This window comes from Myripristis murdjan, chromosome 8, assembly GCF_902150065.1.
Source record: "Myripristis murdjan chromosome 8, fMyrMur1.1, whole genome shotgun sequence".
Classification (NCBI taxonomy): Eukaryota; Metazoa; Chordata; class Actinopteri; order Holocentriformes; family Holocentridae; genus Myripristis; species Myripristis murdjan.
Genome location: NC_043987.1, coordinates 26,322,922 through 26,350,372, shown reverse-complemented (window position 1 = coordinate 26,350,372; position 27,451 = coordinate 26,322,922). Strand labels below are relative to the sequence as shown.

General features: G+C 42.5%; 1 protein-coding gene across 1 annotated transcript in view; it reads right to left on the bottom strand.

Moving 5' to 3' along the window:
- Window positions 1-17,190: 17,190 nt before the first annotated feature.
- The window catches only part of ngfra (nerve growth factor receptor a (TNFR superfamily, member 16)), a 30,116-nt gene continuing 19,855 nt past the window's right edge, over window positions 17,191-27,451 (bottom strand). The window contains exons 5-6 of the mRNA XM_030056913.1: window positions 26,568-26,767; window positions 17,191-20,744 (exon numbers count right to left, since the gene is read on the bottom strand). Coding sequence (XP_029912773.1) covers window positions 20,692-20,744; window positions 26,568-26,767 — 253 coding nt within the window. The 3' untranslated portion in view covers window positions 17,191-20,691. The remainder of the gene's footprint in view (window positions 20,745-26,567; window positions 26,768-27,451) is intronic.

The following is a 27,451-nucleotide window of genomic DNA, read 5'->3' as shown; positions in this document are numbered from 1 at the left end:
TAGGTGCCAGATAGCGGGAGCTTGCCACGCAGTTGAGTAACAGCAAGTCTGAACAATTACCGGATTGAAACTGGAGCATGCGAAAATCAATTTGGTATACTTTTCTGTGATTGTCAACCCTACCTGACGCTATCTGCCTCAGCCCAACCCATCTGATGCTCTCTGCAGGTTAAAACTAATGCAAAAATTGTTTCCAGTTACCGTTTGACCCACACCATCCACTGCAGCAGAGGCCTAACACCACGGCAATGCCAGCTCTGTCAGATACGGTTTCATTCTCATATCATATAACTCGTGATTGCTCTGTCTTCTCTTTAGTCTTGCAGCGTCTCAGATGGCATGTGATCACGGTTCCTTGGGTTCAACTCCCAGGTGAGCGGCTTGGAAATCCACTCGAATCACTTTGCTGAAGTGTCCGGGGCTCTGAGGTGTGAAACAGCGGACACACAAATCACCCTGGATGAAGGCATAGGCGAGACTTAAATGTAACGACGGCAATAATAACGTTGGTCCGTGGCCAGGCTTGGCTAGAGACTCCATCTTGTCAGAGCTGTTACATACAGTAAATGTCTGCTTTCTGAACCTGAGCGACCGCCTCAGTGCACAAATGAATACTCCGCATTATGTTCAACAGGCATTTCCATGCAGCTTTTCTACCCTTGGGGAAAAAATCTTTTTGGCCTGTTGCAGGGAAGAGAGTGGGATTTCATGCAGCACTAAGACTCATAAATCTACAGCATTGGCCAGCATTTATAAGGGCTGTGTGAACATACATGCTTGAGTGTTAATTTTTGCATTTGTGTGTGTGTGTGTGTGTGTGTGTGTGTATGTGTTTGTTTGTTTGCTCACATTCACACACGCTTATGATCTGGCAGGAAGGAGCAGATTGGCTCCTTAGGATCAAAGCGGTAATTTAATCAGACGTTCAAAAATACAGCAGCTTGTGGAGGAAGTTTTGATTAAAAAGCCTGTGCATGGAGCCTCACCCACCTCCATGGCAGCCAGTTAGCTGATTAATACCCCAGAGGACCCTATAACCAATGGCCATCCCACTACCACTGCTCTTACTGCTGCCTGATTGAATAAGAAGGGAGTGATGGTGGCTGGAAAGGAGACAGGGGTGAATAGAGACCTAGACAGTGTGCTACAATAAATCACCGTACATCCCACCCTTCAGGAGATGTTTCATCGTCCACCCCACCACTCACTCAGCACTGCCATGATGCATATCCACCTCATTAGGTGCTTCAATCTGGTCCTGTGACCCTGCTGGTCCCTGCATGGCCCATTTCCATTATGGAGCTGGTCTCCTTCTCGGGGTCAATGCATTCACGAACCACTTGTATATCCGCCAAGGTCAAGGAAGCCGCTGTTTTCCTTATATTGAGCATTGCTCAGTGTTGTGTGTAAGGACTTGACATCTACAGTTTAGTGTATAATGAGATCGCAGCTTGACTCATGCGGCGCGAATCAGGGGTCACTAGCCTGCTCCGATGCGATCCGAGAATTAAATGTCAATGAGTATTTAATCTACTACATTCGATTTTGCAGCGAGGTGTTGTTGGATAAGGTCACATGCGGCGTAATGAAGTGTTGTTATGTTCGGTGTAATGTGCTGCGCGGACAGCGTAGTGGTGATGTTCAAATGAAATTCATTATTTGACATGCGGCGGAGAAACAGATGAGTTTTTTTAAATGTTATTTCGGACGGGTGTGATCACTGTTATTCATCGAGTAATTTGTTAAATGACATTCTTGGCAGTATCAAGAAGGTTTGGATATAATCACTTCTCTCTGTCCATTGCCCAGACTAAACACCTCCCTCTCGTTCCAGCCTTTTCATCAAGATACAGTTTTATAAGACACTCTAATTCACCATCATATCCCTGTCAAATAATTTTTTTATATAGATGATATAACAATGTACCTGAGAAGGGGAATTTTATTGGAAAGTATCTGCGCTTTAAGTTTCTCCTGAACCTCTCTTTAATTTGTAGACTTCATTTTAATGAGTTAGGTGAGGTTGGTGGTCTAGTTGAAACACTATAAGAGCTGCCTGACAGCTGCCTGAATCTTCCCCCCTCTTCTCCCTTCACCCCTCCCTCCCTGCTCCTTCTCTTCACACACACACACACACACACATGCATTCCAAGTCTGCCATACCCAGTCCAACCCTGACCCCGTTCACTAACATCTCCATTTACCAGAGCACTGTGTGATTTTATTACATGAGCCTTAATTGTGTTCGCAGCATCTCAATGCGCTCTGGTAGAAACAGTGGCGTTAGGACGAGCGGAGGAAACAGAGAAGATGTGAATGGCCGTGGGGACGCGGGGCAGAGGGGATGTCAAAGCTTTTATTCACTGGCTTTTAAAAAGCTCTCTATTCCACACCAGTGCACTTCCCCCTCCTCAGGGCTGAGAGCATGTCTGCACTGAGAAAACAGCCCTGCAGTCTCAGCGTCGCCTCACAAACAAACCATACCAACAAAACGTGCACTGGTCTCTGCACCGAATTCGCAGTGAGATACATTCTCTAATTTAGGAAGAGAGGGAGAGAGTTATTGAGGAGCCCACTTGGTTTTAGTGAATGTTCATCATATCATATGGTGGTACAGTATGTATGCCTAATTTTTTCATTTACTGAAATGAAAATAAGGCTATAAATAGGGTTAAATGAACCAGGAAGGTATGAGACAGATAGGAGAAAATGGGCCATAAAATCAAAAATAATGAAATGCAGAGTGGATGAGAGTGAACGAAGGAAAAGGGCAAAGTTGCGAGTTGCTCATCTCTTCATGTAGCCACCCTTAAAACGCTCGTTCTTACCTCTTTGACAGCTGCTGCCTATTTACGGCTATCATAGCTTGCTCTTCATGTATAATCAATGTGGACAGCTGCAAAATAATAGTGGAGGGAGCAGGGCCTGGTCCAGACCTCTCAGTCGGGTGGGAGAGGAATCGGCCCCAACGGGGAGGAAGCCCTGGTATTTCTGTGGGTGACACCTGACATGGCTTGGTTTCTCAGCCCCGACTGGAGCCGAAACACCTGCTGTGACTGTGTGGAGTCTTGCTCACATGTCAGCCGTTGGCAGTGTCGGGGGTCAACCATCCATCCTCCCACCTACCGCTGTATGTCACGACTCAGCGGAGACGGCGAATTTATATCAAAAAAGTTTCATGAGGACGTGACCTGTGTGTGTTTGAGCACATGTGCAGGTGTTGATGTGTTTTTACATACCAGCGTTACTTTATGTTCAGCAGAGTGAAAGGTGTGAAAAAAAATGTTCAATATAAAAGCCACCCTGTGCACATTTGGACTGACGATAACAACATCTAAAAGCGTTTCTGCTCCTATAATTAAGCTCTTAAATAGTTGTCTGAACAGTCACTTGTGACTGCACACACTGTTCTCCGGTCTGTAGTAAAAGAAGAATCTACCTCCAGACCAGTTGAAAGGCCTGTGGTGAGCCAATAGCTTTGATTGCACCTAACCCAAAGTAGTTTTCAAATGTTCTGAAAACAATTTTACAGTATGTTTACAATTAGGAAACTATTTCACTGAAGTTGCATCTAGTAGTTTCAGCGTTGTACCGTCGATGAGAGGAGTCAGGACATTTACTGCACTTCTTACGGTGTTAAATAAGGTAATGATGCAAATGAGTCTACAGCTGTTTTAAATAATGGTGGAAGTGCAGCCTGTGTTACAGGAGATCAGGATCTCTCGGTCCAGCCAAAACTGGCTGTTTGATTTGGATGTCGTGGCGATCTTACTATTACCCAAACTGCAGTCCTGGCTCCTTCATACTAACACCATGAAACACAGCCACCATCACTGTAGAGTCAGTCTTACGGCCTAAACCATCAGTTGGACCAAGGTAGCATAAATTTTTCACCTGCTTCAAAGTGGCCTGGGGAGCTTTGCACATTAGCAGCAAATGGCAGGAGGTTTAAAATTTGAAGACTAAAAAACTCAGAAACTCACAGCTGAAGTTTGCAAACGATGTAGTCCCTGGACCTAAATGTCCTCCTCTCATGGTGCATTTTGGCTGATTGTGGAGAGACATCATTTGCATGCTTCTCATCCATTTTATAAGCAAGTAGCCATGCAATGAATTTTTGTAGTGGCGCAGTTAGTCTCTAGAGGCAGCATGGCAACTTGGCCTCTCCTCTTTTGAATGTCTACTCTAAACAAATTTGACATGCCTCGCTGCCCCTCGAAGCCCCAAAATGTCATCAACAAACTTTTGTACTACGTATTGTAGACCTAAGATGAATAAATGGCCTGCTTCTCGCCTCAAATATTTTCAGAGACACATTTTGTTGGGCTGTTTGGGTTAGATAAGAGAAGGTTTCCGAACAAGCTGCCATGTTTTTTCAGCTTAAAAAACACGGACAGAGACCAAGGAAAGCGAAACGAGTGGTGCATTTATCCAGTCGTGTGAAATCAGAGTATGTTTGTGCATGTTTTGTCTGTAGCTGCTTCATTGTTACTCTCCAGGAGGAAAAACCTATAACCGCTGTCTCTGTTTTGTTCTCTCCTATGTGATGCTTCAGCGCCATCACAGGAATAATAAGCAGAGAAACTCTGCTTGGAGAACCCTGATTGGACAGATTATTGGTGTTCCCAGATGTTTTGACACATCTGACTGTCAACTTCCTAATCATTTGCTTTCTTACATCCATAGCAGATGACAGTAGGCTATGCAAACCATCATACACATAACTACTATATCTCCGAAGTTTGATATAAGGACGAAATTCAGTTGGGTTTTCATATTTGGAAGGACATTGTTTTCTTTATTGGAGTGGCATGCCCTCTCATTTTACTCTTTAGCTTTAATCCATCCTGTGATACCAGAATTGAATTTGGGTGAAACAGGCAAATCTATAGCATCTCAGTTAAAGAGGATGGGACACCCTTCTGTCTTTCAGCCTCTCAGCATTTAGACTGATAAGATGGAGGTATTGCCAAGATCATCTTGAAAAGCTCAGCCATTTGAAAAGAAATCAGTCAGAAATCTATCCTATCACCACCGCTCTTATTGTATCCATTATCCACCGTTGATGGAAATGTAATTCTGTCCAGACTCAAATAACCTTGGAGCGGTCACTCATGGTTTGAGAAGGAGTCGACAGACAGGCTCAGCGGATGGAGGTGAAGGTGAGAATGAGCTTTACCCCATGTCAAAAGCGCCATGCAGAGGAGAGCATCTGCCGTCTGTAAGCAGAGGAATATATCAGCCCCGCTGACAGTAGTGACGGGTAAGTATAGGGGAAGCAGAGACCTTTGAACCACAGAGTATGGCACACACCTGTACTACAAGCTACAGGTAGACATGATGGAGGCTGAATGTGATTGGACTGGACAACAGCAGTAAGTCTCTGAGCGACGGAGACAACAGTGGAGCCGGGAATGCATTTGGCTGCAACGTTTTGAGTGTTTGTTAGTCCTAACGCTGACTTATAGACAATTAAAGTTTATTACTGGAAATGTTCAATGACCTTTCCCCTCTTCACTCAACAAAAAATGTCGGTACCTTCCTAAATATAGACCTGCTGTAAAACAACCAGCTGAGTGATGCCAAACAATAGATAAAGTGCATAGTTTGCATGACTAACGAGCTTAACTTTGTTATCATTGAGCTCGTTACAGTCAGAAATAGAAAGCTCCAGGCCGTGCAGATGCTTTTATCCACAGCCACCCCACTAATACATATGCACTCTGTGCTTTTATATCTGAGCTCATTGTTAAGAGTCACTATCTATCAAAATTTGTAACACGTTTGAGTGATATCTTGAGATGGCCTTTTGTGATTTATAATTAGGTCAGGCACTCTCCTGGACAGCCCTGCAGCAAAAGACTCGGCTCTTTGTTTTTGATCTACCTCCGGCTGTCTGATGCATTAACTCACCTCTTTCAGCAGATGCACTCATAAATGACTCACCTCATTTTTCACGGTGAAGAGAAGCTCTATGAGACTCACTGTAAAATCTGGCCCTTACCACCCTCACTGCACAATGTGACTCTTTAATACATTAAGCCTCCCATCTCTATATAGACACATTTAAAGCCAGACAGTAACGTATTAGTGTTATCATGATGTTGTGCATTAGCGGTGCATTATGTTGCTCTTAGCATGTCATGTTTTTGTAGTTGGCACTGAATACAAATGAAGTTCAAATTGGCTGCTGTGAGATGTGGGCGGCTATTCGGGCTGTTGGGAAAATCACGTCCTCCTCCATGTTCAAGTCAACTGAAACACACTTGTCTTTTTACCTGACTTTCCAAAGCTCAACTCAACCTGGACTAAAAATGAAAATTCCAAAGTGTTTAAGTCTCATTCCTCTTTTTTTTTTATTTTTACTGCCATTACCTTATTATATTCACACCTTCACAGCCTTAAATTTGAAAATAATTGTTTTGTGGATGCTGATCGGCTGTGTGGTTAATTAGAACATTTTTGAGGGTTGTTTAATTTCACCCAATGTTGGTTCAATCTCACCTCGGTGACCTTGCTCGAAATAAATTTCTGTGGCTCTGGGATATACTATAGGAAGCCTCAGACCATATGCCAATACCGCTTACAATATACAGTGCTATAAAGCTAACAAGTGCTCATTTAGTTAATCTACTCACAGCACTCGCAGCGCAATAATGCAGTTTTAATGGCTCTGTCTCCACTATAGGCAACCTATCTTCACTGGGTATGTCTTTGCTGTTTACGGTACAGCACCTCTGGGTATTTTAGTGTATTTAGTGCTATGGAGGATGGTGTCCATTTCATGGCAGCTGATGTTCGCAGCGCTTCAGCCCCATAACCTCGCCGACCTGCTAATTAGACACAGACACTGGGTTTGTTCAGGCCACCCACTGTCGCTGATCTACTGAGATACAGCGCATTCACAACACATACATTCACACTCTCACACACACAATAGCACAGCTCCCCTGCCATCATCAGAGGTAGGAAGTTGCTAAAAGTCTGTCCTGAGGTGTGAGCCAAAGAACTCAAATGTAGTGAAAGGTTGCTTCACTCTGGTGGTTCATTATCGGCCGACTGCTGCTTGCAGAGAGGGAGTGTGAAACTGAGGGAGGGGAAGATACTTGGAGTCTAATATAATATAATTTCAGAGGAAGACTTCCTCAAAGACAGGGAGTGGATCCACGTGGGCTGACTAACGACAAGCACAGCTGCATCTGCGAGACCGCGCGATCCCTCGGCTTGTTGGAAATTGATTGTCCGGCGGTCAGTCAGTTAGGGTTAGCTGGATGTGTCGTCTTAGCTTGCAAATTCTCTGTTGCTTTTGGGAGGAAAAGAAAACACTGGGCCATTCATCATAATTTTCCATCTCTCAGGTGACACTTTGCATTAGTGTGTCAGTAGAGAAATAATCACGCTGTAATGCAGTGTCTACAAAGCAATCCAAGACAGAAAACAGCTTTTCCAAGAATAGCACACACGTTGGCTTTTACACCCCGTGGTTTCAACATTTTTGTGATATCAGTTTACAGCACTGCGTATATTTTGTGAAACCCTAAATTATGATCAGTGCTTCACAGTTTATACAGCTAGAAGTCTAACTGATCAAACAAACTGATCGAGAGAACAAATGCGACAAATGCCCAAACAAATGCTGCCATGCCTTCTCATATCGCCGCAATGTTGTATAGTCATGACATTTGGAAACCATTAGATTGGACTCTGTGCTTTGCAGAGCCTATGACAACTAGCAAACTTCAGCAGTGAATAGTGGCTTTAAAAAAACATGGCATTTTCCTCTATTTATACATCAGCCTGTTAATAAAGTCCAAGTATACTGCAGTAGTGTTGCAGAAAGCTCGGTCTGTACCAACACTGAAGCTTTTACTAATGAGACTGATGGGTTAAGGGCAGCGATGCAGTGTAACGTGAGGCAGCGGTCGGTCGGGGGTCTTTCGTTTCACACCCTCTGGTTTTTACTCCGGGAGGCCAGCGGGGAAATGGAGAACTGGCAGAAATGTTGGGATCCAGTGACGCTTTAGGAAAACACGGTGTAAAAATGGATGGGAATGCTAACCTCTCCAGACAGATGTGTTGATAAGCCCTCAAAAGGAAAGGCATCAGTGTGAGGCTGTTCCTGCGAGAAGGCAGAGGTAATGGAGGGAGAAAGAGAAAGAAAATGGGACACAGGGATGTGGGGAGAAACAGAAGAACAAATAAAAGAGAGAAAAAAAAAAGAGCGAGAGCGGGGAAATAAGAGGAAAACTTTCTCTCTCTCATGCCTCAGTCGCAAGTCAGTCATATTCTCTTTCTCTCTCTCAGCAGACTATCCCTTCATCCCTCCCCTTAAATTAGCAGCTGTCATACCCCCTCGCTCCGTGGCGCTGATTGATGACCTCATCTGGGAGTTAACATGACACACTCTGTGTCAAGTTCTCAGTCTGCCGCGCTCACCCTCTATTCTGTCCTCTTCACTCAGTACTTTGAGCCATTTATTACTTTATTTCCAAATGTTGCCAATTGTCACTCCATCGCTCTTAATCTCGACCCCGTATCTTGCAGCATGTGGTGAACAGACGAAGGTGGATAATTCTCGCCGTGCCAAAGAACAGGTTATAAATACTGGTGGGATTCTTTGACCAAAACCTGACAGTGTGTATGGTATCTATGAGGGAGAGGCCAGGGCTGAGGCGCGCAGAGCTGCTCTCTGTCCTGTTGGTTCTCTCCACCACCCACATCCTTACTGTGTTGATGAAGCGGCGGCGCTCTGATTGATGACTGCAGCTTTTCTCTGGTTCTCCAGGGTTCATCTAAAGCATGTGGGTGTCCCCCTGAGTCGAAACTCTCATTTCCTGCAAAAGACACAAAGGTGCCTAAACAGCAAGGCTTACACTGAGCCAAACAGTTGTGTATCAAGATGGTTTTTTTGTCCCCCTCTGCTGCGATAAGGGTGTTTTTCTGTTTTCTTTCATGTGATGGATCATGCAGCCAGCCTTTGTCTTCATTTCCATTTTATCTCTTTTAGTAAGAGTCAACAGTCAGCAATCAGTCCAGAGAGAGTTTTAGTCGGAGAATAAAGTTCTGTTTTTATGGCAACATGTTGACATGCCATTTTGAGATGCAGCATTGTCTGCACGGCTTTTCGGGAACAATAAAAGCCATTGTGGTTGCTGCGTGGTTTTTAACAGGAGAAGTAATTATCCATTAGACGTGTCCTTGCGATTAGATGTCCCCCGAATGGCTAGCTGAAATGCATGTCTGGGCTTTTTGGTTTTCCCAAAAGTCTATTCAAAATGACAGGTAATGAGTTCTGATGCTGCACTTCACGTAAGTGAAGTAACATCAGGAGAAGTCAGACTCAGCAAAAGGTATACAGTATTGATGTTGAGGCCTTCAAGACAGCATTGTTTTGTGGCACCAAGAAAAAAAGGGGGGAAAAAAAGACAAATTATATTCTCATGTTTTGTGTTTTGTGGTTTTCCTTTCGTTTCGATATATGTTTTGGAGAGCTGCCAGTGTTCTCTAACATACATTGACATATTGGGTGTGCACTGCAATTGCTTCAATTTTTTCCTGCATTATATCCTTTGTCAGACATTTCTGCGTGACTGAACACTGGCAGGAGTAAGAGCAGGTTCTGCGAAGAAGAGTTCTCGACCAGAAAGAAGGGAAAGGCAGATGGAGGAGACCCCCTATTATCGCTAGTCTTAAAATTAATGTTTTCAGTCTATTTTAACTGAATCTATTTTTCTGACAATAAACGTCACATATTTTTCTTTGCATCTGATACATTTTCTATTCTTGAAAGACAAATGCATGGTCATTAAAATATTCTTTAAAATGTCTTAAACTATTAAAATGATTGCCCCCCTTCCAGGTTCGACTTCCACTATAAAACATACGGCTATTTCTGAATATGCAAAGAGGATCGTGGAAGATGAATATTCACACTTAAGGTGTGAGGAAGAAATAGTCCTAGTTTCTGAGAAATGTTCATAATAATACCATTTATAATTAGCTTGTTAAATTTGTTTTTCAAATGAGTTTATACTTGATAAAAAGCAAATAATATGTAGAAAACGACTTCCTCACAGCCGCAGGGGAATGAACTGTCTCACCTCTGACGGACTGGTGTGAATTCGCTTCTTAATGATGTAAAAATAATGACAGAGAAGTGAGAGAGCGAGAAGTGACAGAGATCTTCAGCTGAAGTCAAACCTGCAACTTGGCAAGTGTTCAGAATTTGCACTGGTACGCCGCAGAGTGCTCTGTTTCAATCAGACATCTGCTTTAATAGGGGGAGATAACCAGTGAGGTGTGGAAAATTGATTGAAAGTTGGAAAGTTGGCCAGAGGATTTAAGGGCTCTAATGGAAGACTAAAAATCAGTCTCATAAAAGGGAGAAATAGAATTATAAGTATTAGTGCCTTGCATGATTTTGAAAGTCTAATAATGGTGTTTTTTCATGGAAAGTTGGCCCAGGAGAATTATGGATATTTCAAATTCAAATTGCGAAGCAGCTGCCAATTGATCATGCTTGGCCTTTCAGGTAATAAAGATTGGTTAAGATCCAAGTCCCTATGGGCTGCCTCCCCGTCCCTATTCTCTCCTTTTATAAATGATTACTTCCCCCAGATAGAGATTATTCAGAGATGAGTTGAGAGGAATGGAAAATAACTCTTTCCACGGCGAGACAGCTGTGCTTTATTGTCTCAGCGTAATAGTCTTGGCCTTAACACATGCGGCCGATAATGCATTATCATAAAACCGATTCCCCAGCTTGTTCCTGTTGCGCTGACTGGAGGGGAGCTGTGGAGCAGAGCAGGCTGTCTGCTCACTGTCACCAGCACGCCCAGCATGCTGCAGAGGGTATCAGCCCACCACCACCACCACCACCACCCCCACCCATCGTGCCAGCTATCTCTGTGAACATATCTCTCTTTCTCTTTCTCATCATGCACACACACATATCTGCAAGTCCTTACTCCCATCAGATTATTTCTGAGGATCTTCACACACCTACTGTCAAGTGAAGACAGGGGAACCCGGGCATTAGGTGTTCAGTATTCATGTGGCATACAGCTTAAAGCATCTCAGGGCGCTGCAGCACCAGGCCGGTGCAAGGCGAAGAGCACAAGAGCAGCGGCTTTGAATGTATTGTTGTTGACAGCGGCGGAGTCTGTTACAAGGTGACAATGATGGAGTAATGAGGGAAAGTTGATTGTTACATTTTTTTTGAAACCGAGCCTCACTTGAAAGACCGATTCTGTTTGTCCCCTAGTCAGCCCTTGTTTCGTTGCAATGACTTTTGAAGGGGAGAGGAAGGCTGTTTTCAGTGTTTCGGGTCGTGTAACTGATATCAACAACGGTTTGCAAGGTCTGGCTTGGTCTAATGATGGAAGATCACTTTACCCTGCACTGTTTGCCTTGATATTATCGAGAATGTACAAAGACTGGTTTGATGCCTCCCTGATCAGCCTCAGTACCCCGGGGTAGTTTACTCCTCGTGGGCCGCCAACCATGCCGCCGAGTGTGGTCGGTCCCAACTGTCTGTATGTAAAGGAAACAGCATTTCGTCATGCAGATGTATGGATATCAGTGTGTATGTGTGTTGCACGTGTGACTTTGTGCACGAATGCGAGCTGTTTATCTGTTTGTTATATGGAAAAACCCACTGGGATGATTAGAGGAGAGAGATCCCGTCTTGTCGTGTAATCAAACAAGAGACAGCTTCAGTCGAGAAGACTCAGAGAAAAAAAAAAAAAGGTGTGTCACAGCAAAATGAGCTCAGCCAGTATCCGGCATATCCTGTCTGATCGTTCCTGTTGGCTTCCCGTTTGAAAAGCAGCTCTGACAGGCTTAAACCAGGTGTTTCAGTTTGCCAGATAACAGCATGAGTTTTTCAGTCTATCAGAAAAATGAGTCAATTTTTTTTTTTTTTTCTCCCTCAGATTATATGGACATTGTAGTGGTGTGGATTGTTTGCAGATCTTTCGAAAGCTAAGCCAGACCATAATTCAGTGGTTGTACGCAGCATTTTTTCGACGGTGAGTGTCACAACTAAACATCTGGTGCTGTGCTGTCACTGCGGTCCAATGGTTAATGCTGTGAATACTGTTCCATAATAAGGAAACAGTTATAGTATACTTGCATCATTTATTGGCCTCTGTAGGGTTTTTATAGTTGTGTGGGTGCGGCTGTAAATTCATCTACTGTTCACAGTTCTTGGCAAGCACGGTGGAGATGAGCAAGAAGGCTGTAAAAAAAAAAAAAAACATGCATCACAAATTACGCGCTGTATTCTGTGAAATACAAATTTTGAAAAAGTATAGTTTGTCATTATTCAAAAATTTCACAGCAGGGAGGTTCTGAGCGCCCGAAGCAGCCATAAACACCAAACAATCACTTGGCTTTCATTAGACATAAATTTGACAGTGTCACTTTCATTTTTTTCCCTCAGAAATCTAAAGCAAAAGAAAAAAGTCCAAAGAAAAAAAAAGAGATATCTTATAAGTCATGTCTATCCTGATGCCTCATGACAGTTAAGTTACAGTTTTGCACAAATTAATTCCCTCTGAGTCTTTACCCCGACATTTCATTAGGAAAACATGTTTTACGGACTATTTTACACCAGGAAATAATCAAACCCGAGCCACGCATGAAAACTCATTTAGATGCTGTCAGTGCTGCTTGACGTGGACATACTTGAGGTTTTCACTGAATATATTACACCAAAACATGGAAGGATTTACATTAAATTTGCAGCCAAGGGTGAGCGCCCTATATATTCTTTAAAATTAAGATTATCTGTAGAAATGTGTTTTTTTTTTCTTAGGAATAACGTTTAATTAGTAGCCTATTTTTCTACAGTAAAGCTAAAACCACTTAATTACTTCAAATTATTTTTACAGTTTTTTTGTCTTATCTACGCCAGGATCGTAAATAATTGTGGAGAGTGCTGTACACCACATGTCTGATAAAACATGTATGTGGTACTATTTGTGTCTGCGGTACACAGAGGCTCACATTTCTAGCCCGGAGACAAAACAGACCATTTTTCTTTCTTTGCTCTTTGTTTCAAGCTGACATGCTTTAGTTAAGTCCCTCAGCAGCAAGTGCAGCGTCATAAATTCAAACAAGTCTGACTTTGGGGGTTTTGGGGTGGGGTGTGTTTGACTAGGTGGGCTGGTGATCCACCAGAGTGAGGTGTTACACGATGGAGCTCTCACAGCTGGGCTCCATCACTCTGAAGTTTATTTCCTCTCTCTCCAGCCTTGTACTCTCTTCTTGTTCATATTCTCACTGAATTTCTCCATCTTTATATATTATTAAAGTAACTGAGTTGCGGCAGGGTGGTCCCACCGCTCCTATATGGGATGCAGGCAGACGGAGGAGGCCAAGGGTGGATGATTGAGGTTAAGGGTGGGTTGGTTGATTCATTTGTGCGTTAATTGATGCTGTACTACGGATGGTTTCCTCATGTGCCCTGCACGATTCCCTATTTTCAATCTGGCGAGCTGAGGCACTCGTCATGGATGGTATCCAGGACTGCAGCCAGCTCTCCCACACTGATTTCCCGGCGCTGTAGAGGCTACAGTATGAAAACACATGGTGAAACACACTAACAGAAACACAAACACTGCAGCTTGATAAAGATCTAGGTGGTAATGGTCCCAGCTCTCCAGTTTCTTCGCTTAGCGAGCAGCTCTGCAGCTTGTGTGTGTGTGTGTGCATGTTTTGTTATTGCTCTATATCATGCATGTTTATTTGTCAGGTGTTTGCAACATTACAGTGAGAGGGAGTGCAAGTTCTTGGAGCCCGCTGAAAAGGCCTTCACAGACTCACCCCTGCCTTCCGAACGTGGAAATGTGCCATGATCCAAAAATATCTTCCTTCATGATGTCAGTTCACATTGCGTGCAGATGTAGATGGATGGACTGAAGCTGCGGTCCAAGGCCGTGTTCGTACAGATGCATCTCCTCCGTGTTTCAGTGTTAACATTTGCACTTGACTCCAACCTGCCCTGCTTGGACAAGGGAAACTACATTACATTAAATATGCTACGTGTAGCGTTGTAGTGTTTCTCAAAATTAAAACCATATTTCCCATAAACCTAGTTGCTTCCTGTCTCCAAGAGCATGCTGCTACTTATCCTCCCGCTGCCTCCAAAGCGTCAACAACGAGTGCAGTGCCATAAATTCAAAAAGTGTTTGTTGTGAAGTGCAGGAACCAAGATAAGAGGTGATAACAGCCTTTGATAACAGTGAGGTAAAGTGACATGAAGTTGAATCTGTCGAGCTGGAAAAGCGGAAGTGCAATACAGTAAGGTGTAACTTGCAAAGTAAAAATGCTTCTTCTTTTGTGCCATAAAGTAATCTAGCATTTTCCCGCCACATCTGCCCTGGTCTCACACAAAATCAAATGCAGATGCCGGTATAGGTCGACGGTCTTCTTGGCAGTGATCTTGTTTATCTAAGATAATTATACTGCTGTTTTCAAGTTGATATGGTAATGATTTACTGATGGGAGGGAGGACCAACACAGTGACTCAGTGATGTTCATCCTCCCAGCTGAAGGTGACTGAGCACATTGCTGGGCGAGTTGAGTCAATGGCATAGTCTCGTTCAAATTTTATCGCCCCCAGCGTATTTCATATGTCTCTGCTTTTCTCTGCATTAGGCATGTCTGTTTCCTTTTATCTTTTTAAGACTTCTTTTCACTGCGATTTCAGCTGACTCGCAGCCTTGATTAATCTTGACAGTGGGGAAAAATGTAGTTTCATTAGTGTCTCCATATAAGTGCTCCCTGCTGATCAAATTAAAACTCTGCAGTCTATCCGCCCCCCTCCCCCCATCTTGATTTGGTTTGCTTGTTTTAGATTGAGTCACATTGTGAACATTTACATTCAGGTCATCATGCAGCTATCTATCAGGAAGAAACTGAAAGGGCACTGAAATAGCTCACATTGCTAATTCAGTTAGACTGCACTCAGTTCAGACTTGGACCACCTGTCTTCCAAATGACAAAAGTGAAAATTTAATCACTCCTTCAATCATTTAAACAGCAGTGTTTATTCCAAAAATCCAACCAAATGCACACATTGTAGAAACTGAGTTGTGTTTACTTACTTTCTACCGCTTACATTTTGATTATGTCATTTCTGTTCTTTAAGCTCTTAGTCTCTGGAGAATTCATCCCTGAGGATTTGTATCTGACACGTATTATGACGAAAACTATCCCAGACTTTTGTAAAATCACAGAATGCTTTCGTGGTGACAAGACTGCAAGAAACCAGGCTCCGGGTCCAGCGGACCTTCACATATGGTCCTGCTTTTGTCTGTGGTTTGGCTGCCGGTTCCGCACTCCATACTTTGTGGTTTCAGCATTTTATTTTCATTTGCTTGAGGTCATTTTCACAAATGCTTTTGGGTGTTCTTTGAAAAGTGAACTGTCAGACTTGCAAAAAAAAAAAAAAAAAAAAAAAAAACTGCACTTATGACTAACATCAAATCTACATAGCTTATTCTGGACATTTCTTGTGGAGCTTGAACCTTTTTTGGTCCGTACAGTAGGAAAAACATCCTATTACTGATGTGTATATGTTTGTATTGCAGATATTTGTATTGTTTCAATGCAAATAATAACAGTAATAATTATAATAATAAGAATAATAATAATATGTCTGTATGTCTAACCGCCATGCCTGAAGGGGATTTAATTGGGTGAGGGTTTATTGCAATGGCAAGAAGTGATAATAGGATCCGGTCAATACAAGGGAGAGAAATGGCGATGCACATAGTTAGGGAAAGCACTGCTCGTTAGCAATTTTTTTTTTTTTTTTTTTTTTTTGTTTGCTGTACCCACAACACTTGGTGAGTTCTCAGCTTATGATAGAAAAAAAGTGAAAGGAGTAAAATGTTACCATGCCACAGAAAAACAGTTTAATATGGAAATAAGTTTTTTTTTTTTTTTTTTTGCTCTACCCACAACACTTTGTGAGTTCTCAGCTTATGATAGAAAAAAAAAAACTGAAAGGAGTAAAATGTTACCATGCCACAGAAAACCAGTTTAATATGGAAATAACACAGAGATCTTAGCTTCTTAAAGTCAGAGCATGAGCTTACTAGTGTTTTTATAACCTAGTTTTGACATTTACATGTCGATGAAAAACCCGATCATTTTACTGATCAAGTTAACAGCAGAATGATCTGTGCAAGTAAACAAAGCTGGTGTTATTGTAGCATCAGAGACAAATAAATAATATCACACAACTGCAATGACATTTCTCTTTATTCTATTTTAGATGCTCATTTTAGTTGCAGACTTTTTTTTTTTTTTTTTTTTTTTTACATTTTATTGTGTATTTGCACCTCGTAACAATTCTAAGAAATTCACATTTACACAATGCATTTTACATTAGTAAGTAAGTACAGGTGACATTCAGCTTTTCAGGGCAAAGGTCCTTGAGTATCTGTATTAATTTTGTTTTTATGTATCAGTATGTAGATATACCTATATCTATATCTATATCTATCTATATAAACTATATAATCTATCTATCTATCTATCTATCTATCTATCTATCTATCTATCTATCTCTATAGGCCTACACACACACACACACACACACACACACACACACACACACACACATTCCGTCTGTCCAATCTATTACAATCCAATACAACTGTTCTGCCGTACAGTTTACTTTCCTGCTGCCTGTAATGCTCAGGTTTTCTTTCTGTCACAGTAATAGAGGTGTTCATTCAGTTCTGTGTTTGGCATTGAGCTCATAGTTTGTGCTGCTGTTGGACTGGACTGCATTTTACTGAGAGGTGTTTCCACTATTCTGCCCACCCTCAAATATGTAAATGGGGAGGACAAAAAATTAGAAACACCTCTAAATATAACGTCGTCCAGTACAAGACATCTGCAAACTACAGCCTCAGTAATAAAAACATAGAATTAAATTCATACATTTTCCACAATTAACAAAAACTGAACATTATCTTTTAAGAAACAAACAAGGAGTTTTTATGTGTGTGTGTGTGTGTGTGTGTGTGTGTGTGTGTGTGTGTGTGTGTGTGTGTGTATATCTATCAATAGATATAGATATATATACACACATAGATAGATAGATAGATAGATAGATAGATAGATAGATAGATAGATAAAACCAATACATAAAACCAAAAAATCACAGTGAACCTCCCCATTGTTTTCAGGTTATAGCGGATTGGACATGTCTTGTCAGCTCTGAAAAAGAGGTACAGTAATTATATATGATGAAACATACTGTACATGCATTTTATATGTGTGAAAACCTTTGTACAGTAGAACTGATTTCTACACTAAAGAATGTGTGGATTTTAGAATAGAAGTCTTAGGTCACATGTACAGGTTTTTGTAATGCTACATGACCCTGCTGGCTGACAGAGCCGGCATGTTTCTTCATGTTAGAAAATAAGTGGCAGATGACAACCTATTGTAAGTCTCTGTGGCGGTGCATACAGTATCTGGCATGTGTCTGCACATTTACATGAATGTAGTTTGGTTGAAGTCGTAAAAGATCCAAGGTATGTCTATAGCTCCGGCTAAGACTATTTACTGAAAACCTTCATTAGCTCTCAAAATAGCAAACAAACACACTGATAACAAAATAAGTGGAATAAAATACAAAACAGAAAGTCAAACTTCTGAACTTAAAGATACCTGACACTGTACACAGGCACTTGAACTGCAGTACACTCTTTGAGTGTGTTCATATTACATCGACTAAGTGCTACAAAATAACATATCATTTAGAAAAAATACTGATTTCAAAATTGTGTAATACCATTCATAATAAAAACAAAGAGGGAACTATAAAAACAAAATCAATTTGCAAGAAAAATGAATGAGGCTAAAATTAAACATTGTCCATGAACATATCTTGCATATTTATGTTTATATTCGGGTTGTACATTCTTACAATGTGTGTCTCACTTAACAAGCTGCCTCTGTGCAAGAGAGTAGGAGCGAGACCCAGTTCAGTGTAGCTGTATCTGCTGTCGTGAAGGACTGATCGGGCCTCAGGGGGACGCAAAGTCAAGGAGTTTGTTTTGCTTTGAATCAGTGCTCAGGTCATTCATACTGTAGCAGCTTCCTGCCTCACTCTCTCTGGCACTGTTTGGATCAGGATTAATCATAGCGGAGGTCAATAGAGGAGTGAGTCATAGCCCGCCACTCTGTGTCACTCTGCGTGTGTGTGCTACAAAGAGCGGTCACACATCCACACCGCATGCTCACAGAAGCAGAGGTGCTGTGAGCCCCACACAGTGGAGTTTTTATTTGTCTCCATTCAAAAAGTTAGATGAATCACTTTTGAAAAGCCCCCAAAACCCTCTACGGTTAATTATCAGAATGCTTGGCAATCATATGACCAATCCCATGCTGCACCACAGAGGATGTAACATGACTCACTCACTCTGCTTCTCTCTGTCTCCACACTCTCAGCGCTGACAATTAAAAACTCTTATTTATCCATTATACTACTCTACATCTGAATTATGCTGGAATAATGCACTGCTATAATGCTTATCCACAGTGACCCGTACCTTTTCGACGCCCTGTAACACCACCACTGCGTTTTCTATCTGAGAGCACGACTCAGTGGCTCCACCTACCTCGAACGCTTTTACAGTTTTATCTCCGGCAAAACCCAACAGATCTGCCGACATTTTGCATTCATACCGCATCAAGATAGCCCCCCTGAGAAAGTACTGCACGTGCCCCTGTGGGAATGAAATCTGATTGGTGAGGCAGTTCAATCAAGCTCAGCTGCAGTACATTTCTCACATGATATCTACGCTGCATGTAGGGGAAATGTGAGGGTGCGGGGTTTAAAGTGGTCTTGGGTGGTAAAAAGGAGCCGCTTATAGCCTTGGAAGTGGGGGCCAGTCTAAGTGCTTTCATATCACCAGTACATACAGTAAATGTCAATAGCCCCTGAACTCAGATCAGGGATCTATAATGTCACAAAGAGCGCCCTGCTGCTGTCCACAACATTAATCCCGCGGTGAGGCGGCCTAGCTGGGTCGAGGGTAAATGAAGCTGAAACCCTGAGGTAATTACTACCTGCCTGTCAAGATGTCTCTCTAATGGGCCCTGTGTTGACATGAGCGCCGCTGCTGATGCATTAGCGCCTCAGCACTGTTTATCAGGCTCTTATCATGCTGACAGAACTTTATGCAAGACGGTGAGTGTAGTGGTGTGTGCGTGTGGTTCTCTACGCCTGTCTGTGTTTGGGATATTGAAAAATAGGTGTTCGACTTTTCCACTCAGTACGTGTGACAAATGACAGAGGGAAATCCTAGCCACACATATTTAGTCACTGTTTTTTTTGTTTTGGTTTTTTTTGCCGGGTCCCCGATGACGTCAGAGCTCCTTTTTTGGTGCCTGAACAGCATCGCTACCCCTCACAGGCGCCACATCATCGCAATCAGTCAGCGGCCCTCAACAGTCCAGAGATGTTTCTCTCATGTTGCACATCCCAGCTCCACAGAAGGTGCACCAGAGGCGGCACCATGCTGAATCAGCCATGTAACCCAAACCACAAAATGAAGCTGATGTACCACAAACAGGAGAGAAACATTTGGGCGTGTTATGTTCTAGGCATGAAATTACTGAAATGCAATCCCCATGAGGCGCTGTGAAGGGGGTCCATGTTGGAGAGGGGACACCCATCAGGGCCAGGGGAGCAGAGGGAGACGCGTCACGCCGGGGAACAAATCAGTGAATGCTAACCAGGTTATGCAGGAAGTGACCTCCGCTTACTGAATATGAGTCTCTTGCGACAAGACGATCGGTAGACAGGAGATCAGAAACAGTGACGCAAACATTTTACGAGACACCGTGTAATAAAATGCGTCTGCGGTTAATGATAAAAGGATGGGAAACTTCAGAGGTTGGGAATGACTCATGGCTTCCCCGCTGTGTTTCATATCGCAGATAACAGTGGGGTACTAACAGAGTGAATCCTATGGAGAGAGACATAGGGTTATCAGAGAATGAAATGCCACAGTCGGGCAACGGAGAAGAAGATGTGAGTGACACTGAGGAAAAGCAGCGCTGTTCCTTTGATGCAGAAATACTGAGAGAGAGAGCGGGACGGGCAATAAAAAGAGAGTTCCTTTCTGCCTATTTATCTTTTAGGCACGTACACTTCATGGCTAGTGATCATGGGATCGGGACAGGAAACAAAAAAACAAACTTAGGAAGGGGTTAGAGGATATTAGGTTGGCAGTTAGTAAGTGCTTCATTATGTGATGCTGTCAACACGAGATACTAGAATCAGGATATTCGGTTAATAAGTGACGTACTGTATTGTTATGCATCTGCAGCTTTACAGGTGAAGTGGCATTGGTATAGTTAGTGGTTGATATTGCCGTAGAGGTTGTGTCCAGGCACACTGATAGAGTTAGACTCCACACCGAGATGAGGAGTCAGACTGTGGCCCCAGTCGGACGTCCAGACGGGGAGAGTTGGACACGTACAAGTCAAGTCTTTGCTCTGTGGCCATTTCAGGTATGAATGGGTGACGTTGGGGCTGCCCAGGCAGTTTGCGTTTCCTATGAGTCCCTACTTCCTTTAGTCCACAGCTCCCATTCGGGCCCCTATTCTCCTCTCCCTGTATTCAGCTCTTCCACCTCCTCTTCCTCCTCCTCTTCCTCAGACTTCTGGGGGAGGTGAGTCGGGCTGGGGGCCACCATCCACCCTCACCACTGGAAAGAGAGAGAGAAACATTTCAAGCTCTTAGATGCTATCAGGAAGGAATGCTTACAGATAATTTGCGGTGATATTTAAAGCAGCGGCGGTTTAGTCAGGGAACAGTGTCTGAGACAGCCTAGATTTTTTTTTTTTTTTTTGAAGCAATACCCTGCTTCATCGTCACACAATTACACATATTCTTGCACGGGAGCTGCCCAGTGCAATCACACTCTCCTGCTACTGGCAAGAGAGTGTGACTCATCACAGTACTTTCTCTAAAGTACTTTCTATAAAGTCCTGTGATGAAGTGCCATTCAAAATCAGCTGCAGAGGAAAAGGACGGCGTTTCTCATTCACTGTCCCCAAGCAGAATGATGTGGCGCAGGATTTAAACCAGCAACTTTCTGGTGGCAAGCCTGATTCTCTCATATCTAAGCTGGTCCATCTCAGGCTCCATGCTGATATAGAGAAAAACTCCAAAGCACTTGATTGTCACACGTTTCCCTGCAGGGGGTCCTGCGGGGGTCACCCACTCATCTAAACCTGTTAAAAAGGACTCATTAGCTGGGTAAAATGGGAGACAAATGGTCTCTTTTCCCACAAACCTCTTAACCTGTCGCCAATTGAGAGAAGCCATGGAAACAGCTCGGGAATGCAGAGGCGTTTTTGAGAGGATCTCCGAGCCTGCTAGTTGTTTTCTTAGTTTGATCAATGCACCTCTGTGCCAGCAGGAGGACACAAGAGGGCCCCCGATTTTCAAACTGCACAAGAGGAGGCTTATTTTGTCAGCTTTGACGTCATGCCACACTGCCCGTCCTCCCTCTCGCCCGCCCTGCTTCCCATCATTTTTCAGATATAACTCTGATATAAATGCAATGAAACGGCTCTCTGCTCCGTCTCTCCATTCACACAGATGCCATTCACTCCCCAGTGCCAGCCATGCTCCAAGGCTTTTTCTCTGTCTTCCTTCCTGTTTGGACAGACAATGTACACTGACACACTGCAGAGAGACACTGACACTGGACAGTGCTCGATAAAGCACATCCCTCTCTATCACACACACATACTCTCTCTCACACACACACATCTTTGCACCTGTGCTTAACCTTTATGTCAGCACAGCCATTTCTAATCTGGCATTTCACCTTCTCTTTTCAGAAGATGATAATAATCCTCTGAACACAAATTAGCAAATGTTTTATAGAGTCCGTCCACATTCCAGAAATGATTGCTCTGCAGGAAAACTTGTCTTTCACTAAACCTGTTCAAGCGGGTCTACTCTGAGAGGCCCTAATCACAGCAAAACACTGTTATTGCCTTTTCTTTTTTAAATCAGCATGTTCAGCCAATCCTGATTGGATTCTAAGCCATTGCCAAGTTTTAAAGATTGGCGATTTAGATTGTGATTGTATTTGAGATGGCTTCATCACTTTCAGGGTAATCATATGAACTCCCAGGAGCGCAATGACTGAAGTCTAGAGGCCGTTCCTTTCTAGTGTTCAGCTTGTTACTTACAATAATAAAAAAAAAAAGAAAATCAAAGTAAGAGCGTCACTTCCACCTATAGAGAAACTCCACTTTTCTTCTCTCCTCTCAGCATGTCATCATGACGTTAACTAAGTATAAGGAAAACATATTGGGAAACGTAACTGAGAAAGATATATTCGTAACATATTCAATGAAATTGTAATAGTAATGTCTACACTTCTCTACCATAATGTTGCTGTAACTTTTCACAGAATAGGGATCGAACAATATATCAAAATTCAGTATAACCAGATGCAAAAGGGTGGTAATAGAATAAATTGAATAGAGTGAATAGTATGAAAAATGAATTGCAATATTAGCTACACTTTACTCTGCTCTACTAATCACAAATAAAATATTTTGCCCATGCACAGAATCACGAATCTCATGTTTTAAGCACAACGTCCCATCCCTGCTGTGTAATGTTACCGCTAATGTTACCACCGCTTCCTTCAGCTCCTGCAGAGCAGTATGTGGCCTGAGCAGCCTTCATCTAGAATCAGTGGCAGTGACAAAATGTTCACTATGACTAGACTGCAACCTGTTCATGCTGGTTGATTTCTGTACCATAATAACCCACTTCCTCAAGGTTTTCTCTCCCACTCCATATGATTTGCAACCAAAAAAAAAATGATTTCACTCTGTGAGTCTGTGCTATTTCTGCTGGACTTGCCTGCTGCTGTTCGCTCCTCTGTCTGTTTTGAAGCTCTACAGCTAATCTCTAACCATTCGTCACATACATTAAAGCTTAGCTGTTTGACAGACAAATGCAGTGACTCCATTTTGTGTAGACTGTGTGGTCGAATACAGGACAGTGATGCATGGACGAGTGAGGGGCTTAGTTTAAAATGTAAACACACTCACTCTAAAGGAAATGAGCAGCAAAGCGTGCAGGCTAGGACTTCCTACAGTTTGAACGCTCTAGGACGCCTCACCTCAAACCAGTGACTCATGCAGGGAATACCCTCTTAATGTTGTCAGTCAAAACATAGGACGTTTTTACTACTCCATTTCTCCTTTTAAAAGCTTATTTGACTGGTTTTGACTAGAGGTGTTTCCATTTTTTAGCCGCTAGTAAGATATGGTTCACTTGAAACAGGAAAGCCCCAATAATTATCACGGATTTATTGGGCGTATTCTGACCCCCCTCTCGGGTATTTTAACAGGTCCCCACGAGCAGTGGAGGAGCGGTCTGCAGCATGGGTATAGTTGCTGTGTTTTAATAGCTTCCGCACCAGCAGACAGTGCTAATGCTAATTAGCAGCCATTAAACAGTGACACTGGATCAGATTTTGAAAGGCGGTGGGACCGGGCCTGGATCCCATCTCACAACACCTGCTAATGAGCCTATCATACAAAGCGAGTGCAGGGTTAACAGGACAGTCATCCTCTCAAAGGACCAATGGCAGACTAATCCTGAGGGCAAAATCCCCTCTTTTCTTCTGCAACACTGTGAGCTTAGCATTTTCTTGGTGGGAGGAAAAAAAGAATGGAATTGTCAGAAAGAAAGAAAAAAAAAGCTCTAACAAAAACAAAATGCAATTTTCTTCCCAGACCTCATTAAAATGTAATGGGTAGCCAAGACCATGGCAGGGATGATTCAAATGAGAATTTATTAGCTGTTTGGCGTGTTATTACACTGTGCACCCATTTCCTGGGTTTAAGTGAACTTACTATATGAATAGGGTGGAAAAATACAGACATAATAAGACAAAAAGAAGCATGAATGAATAACTAGATCATCAGTGAACTTGAAGCTTTGTCTCTTAAGAAGTCTGGGGGGAAACAAAACCCTTCTTATTTAATCTGCACAGATCGAGGGAGAAGAAGAGAGGGGCAGTATTGGTTTCATCTCATTAATGTGACTGGTGTGTGTGTACTGAAGGAAGGTGGACTGCTCTGTGTTCTGCAGAGGTCACTTCACATTCCTGAAGCACTTGCTTTTCCTCTCCCTTCTGCTGTGTAAAGATTATTGTCTTCTCACCGCACGTTTCCCACCGCGCACTACCCTCACTCGTTGACAGGCTTTGACTTATTATCCATGTTGGGCACTGCCCGTAATCCTGGGATAACATGCATTGATTACATAAAGATTACAAAAACAAAGTATAATGAGACCGGGGGACTTTTCAGAAAGTGCCTAATCCAGTGCTTTACAGGGATTAGAGTTACATCTCATATTACCTTGTGAATTATTAAGGGGAATTTTCGAGAGCAGCGTGAAAAATTCAAAAAGCATTTTGAAAGAGCAGAACAGCAAAAAAAAACAACATGTCGGTGATCCCGTTCAATATGTTTCTTTAGCACAAATAGGCCTAAAGGGCATGTGAAGTACCCTTTAAGGACGCTAAGTAGGTGTGAAATATATTCAATAAACACACGGGTTAGACAAACGTCGGTTTGAAATCGCCTATTTCACAGCTGTTACAGTTAAAGTACCCACACAGAAACGTTAATCTCAAGAGCTTGACTCTGACTGGCCAAACTTTGGTGATTATGTTAAGGCAACCTTGTTTCATGTGGCAATTACAAATAACCTTTAACATAACAGATCCCGATTTTCTATTTCATCTTAAACCATAAAATACTTTGAGTCCACATTCCCCTCTTGCCCTCTCTTTCACTCACACACGCACATTTTTTTCTTTCTCAATGCAGTTCATTGCAAAGAAGAGGTAAATTAAGCATAATGGCAAATTGCCTTATATGAGATCTGCAAAGTGCATATGTTTTAAATTGGCGTCAGCCTTTCAAGACTGACAAGATCTTTGGGAAAATGCTTGCCAGATCATGTCTGACTTGGAAGGCCACATTGGCAATTGAATAGTCCTACACCCCCAAATACTTTGAGTCCCAGTCATCTACTAGAGGTAAATATAGACCAAACATATGCTGTTACACTCCTTACATGTTACCCTTTTGATACATACATGAAAATAGATGCTGTATCAAAGCTCTGTCACCACTTCATTTGTTAGCTTCTCACACTGACAGCGGATTCCAAAATTTGTGATTTCAACTAGAGCCATGCAATCAAATTAATACACAATCTATTCAAGGAAAATCTGCCTGTACTTGCATATCCATTCATATCACAGTGGCGTTTAAGAATGTGATATGTTGTGCATGCTTGTTAGATTTGGCCTCACCTATCTGCTGTTGGCAGCGAGATGCTAGAATGTAAGATTTGATCCAGTCTTGCTCCTAGATGATATATTATCCTGGATGTCAAAACTAAAAACGTGTCGTTCTCTCTGGCCTGACTGCTGCTAAGAAAAAATCCTTCCACGTTGCTGGAAACCACTGCATGCATTCACAAAATCTCAGAGGATTATCACTTATCTTGATGTAATCGACACTGAGCTTTGTAGCTGCTAGGATGCCGCTGTACAAAGGAGGAAACTGTTCCATCTTGGCGAGTGCCTTATGCAAAGTCGAACAATTTATGTGACGACTATGAAGGCAAATATGGCATTTATCACTGCTTTCTGCTAAAAAAGCGTTTAACTCTAAAATGTCAACTCTTCAGGAGCTGAGATTAATGGCCCTGACTTTAGCTTGATGAGGATTTTTGAGGTCATCTGATGAGTTGTGAAAGGTTTGCTGCAACCTGACAAGTACTTTCTCCGTCCAAAGAGGAACACTGTGATCCCTCAGTTCACATCAAACGATGAAAGTCACCAAAAATCAGAGCTGTGAGGTTTTCATATAACAACAGCATCATGCAGGGGGTTTGTTTTCTTTCATTTTCTGTGCTTGTGTGTGTTCTGTTCACCACAGGGGGAAGGTGGGAGGCAAGCAGATGGTGCAGAGGTACACTCGGGTGTGGCAGGTGGATGTGGCAACAGCACAAAAACCCAAATTTGAACAAATAATAAGTGTAGTCAGTCAGAAATTTAGTGGCTCTGAGGAAGTTTATGAAGGCGTTTTGGTGATACATGTCCAAGCAATAATGTGGATATGGAGACTTCATGGACTTTTTATAAGGTTTTATAAGGAAGGATTTGCCAAAATAGATTAAATTTGGCGCACATCCTCGCGAAAATAACAGTATGTCAATGTCAACTGCTGGAAAATAATCACAATAGTTGTGAAGTATGTTTGAGGAGTCTCAATATACTATTTTAAGGGTATTTTCGTGGTGGCCATGTTTAAATGGCTGATAAAAGACGTAGGAACTCATGTGTATAATGAACTGACATGCCTGGTGCATTCATTTACATTATTTAGAGACACCTCTGTTATAATCTGTTTTCCAAATTGCACCATCACAGCCTATAAAAAGGAGAGCGAGGTTTGGGCTGACTCACCTATTTGCTCCTGTGTGTGTGACTGTGACGGCTGGGTCTGGACCTGAGCCTGGGCCTGCTGCTGCTGCTCCTGCAGACTCTGACTGTCCACCGAGATGCCGCTGTCGCTTTGCAGCTTCTCCCCCTCCGGCGTCACCGTCTGGTTTGCTGTGGCCGCGCGGTTGTTAGCCGCCTGCTTGTTCTGCTTGCAGCTATTCCACCTGGGGAGAAGTGGGATGTCAGAGGTAGATAACACAATACGGTCAAGTAGTCCTCTCTGAGTTTTAGGTATTTGGATTTTATGTTACACATGAGGTATCAGACCAATGATCAATGACAAGCATAGAAAAATACTGTTTTTTCAGTGATGTAGAGGTAAATAAAGTGTGGGTAAACTGTATGACCTTCAGCTGGTGATCATTATAACACAAACAAAACCCTAACAAACAAAAATGTTACATTGTGTGTTATGTTATATTCTCATAAAGGCATAAAGCCATGCACACTTTGGGTCCTCACTTCAATAGAACCATAGCAATTTTGAATATTATTTTATTATGAATAGTATTTTATTTTTTGTTTGGTTGTTTGTTTTCCTTGCTTGTTTGAAAAATCCTATCCTCATACCGTATTTCACCAATTAATCGCCCGGGCGTTTAATATGCAAAATCGACTTGGACCCCGGGCGTTTAAAAGAACCAGGCGGCTATTCGCTGCAGGCCTTTATTTATTTTTGCACCAGGTCATTATCGTGATGACAGCTACTGTCCAACATATTTTCAGTTGGTCGATTTAATATTACGGAACACCCTTTTGTTCTGACGTTAGCTAGCGCTCTTATTTTGACAGAAAACGGAAGTGCCGCACTGTTATTGTGCGGCTAACTGTTTACTTCTACAAAAATA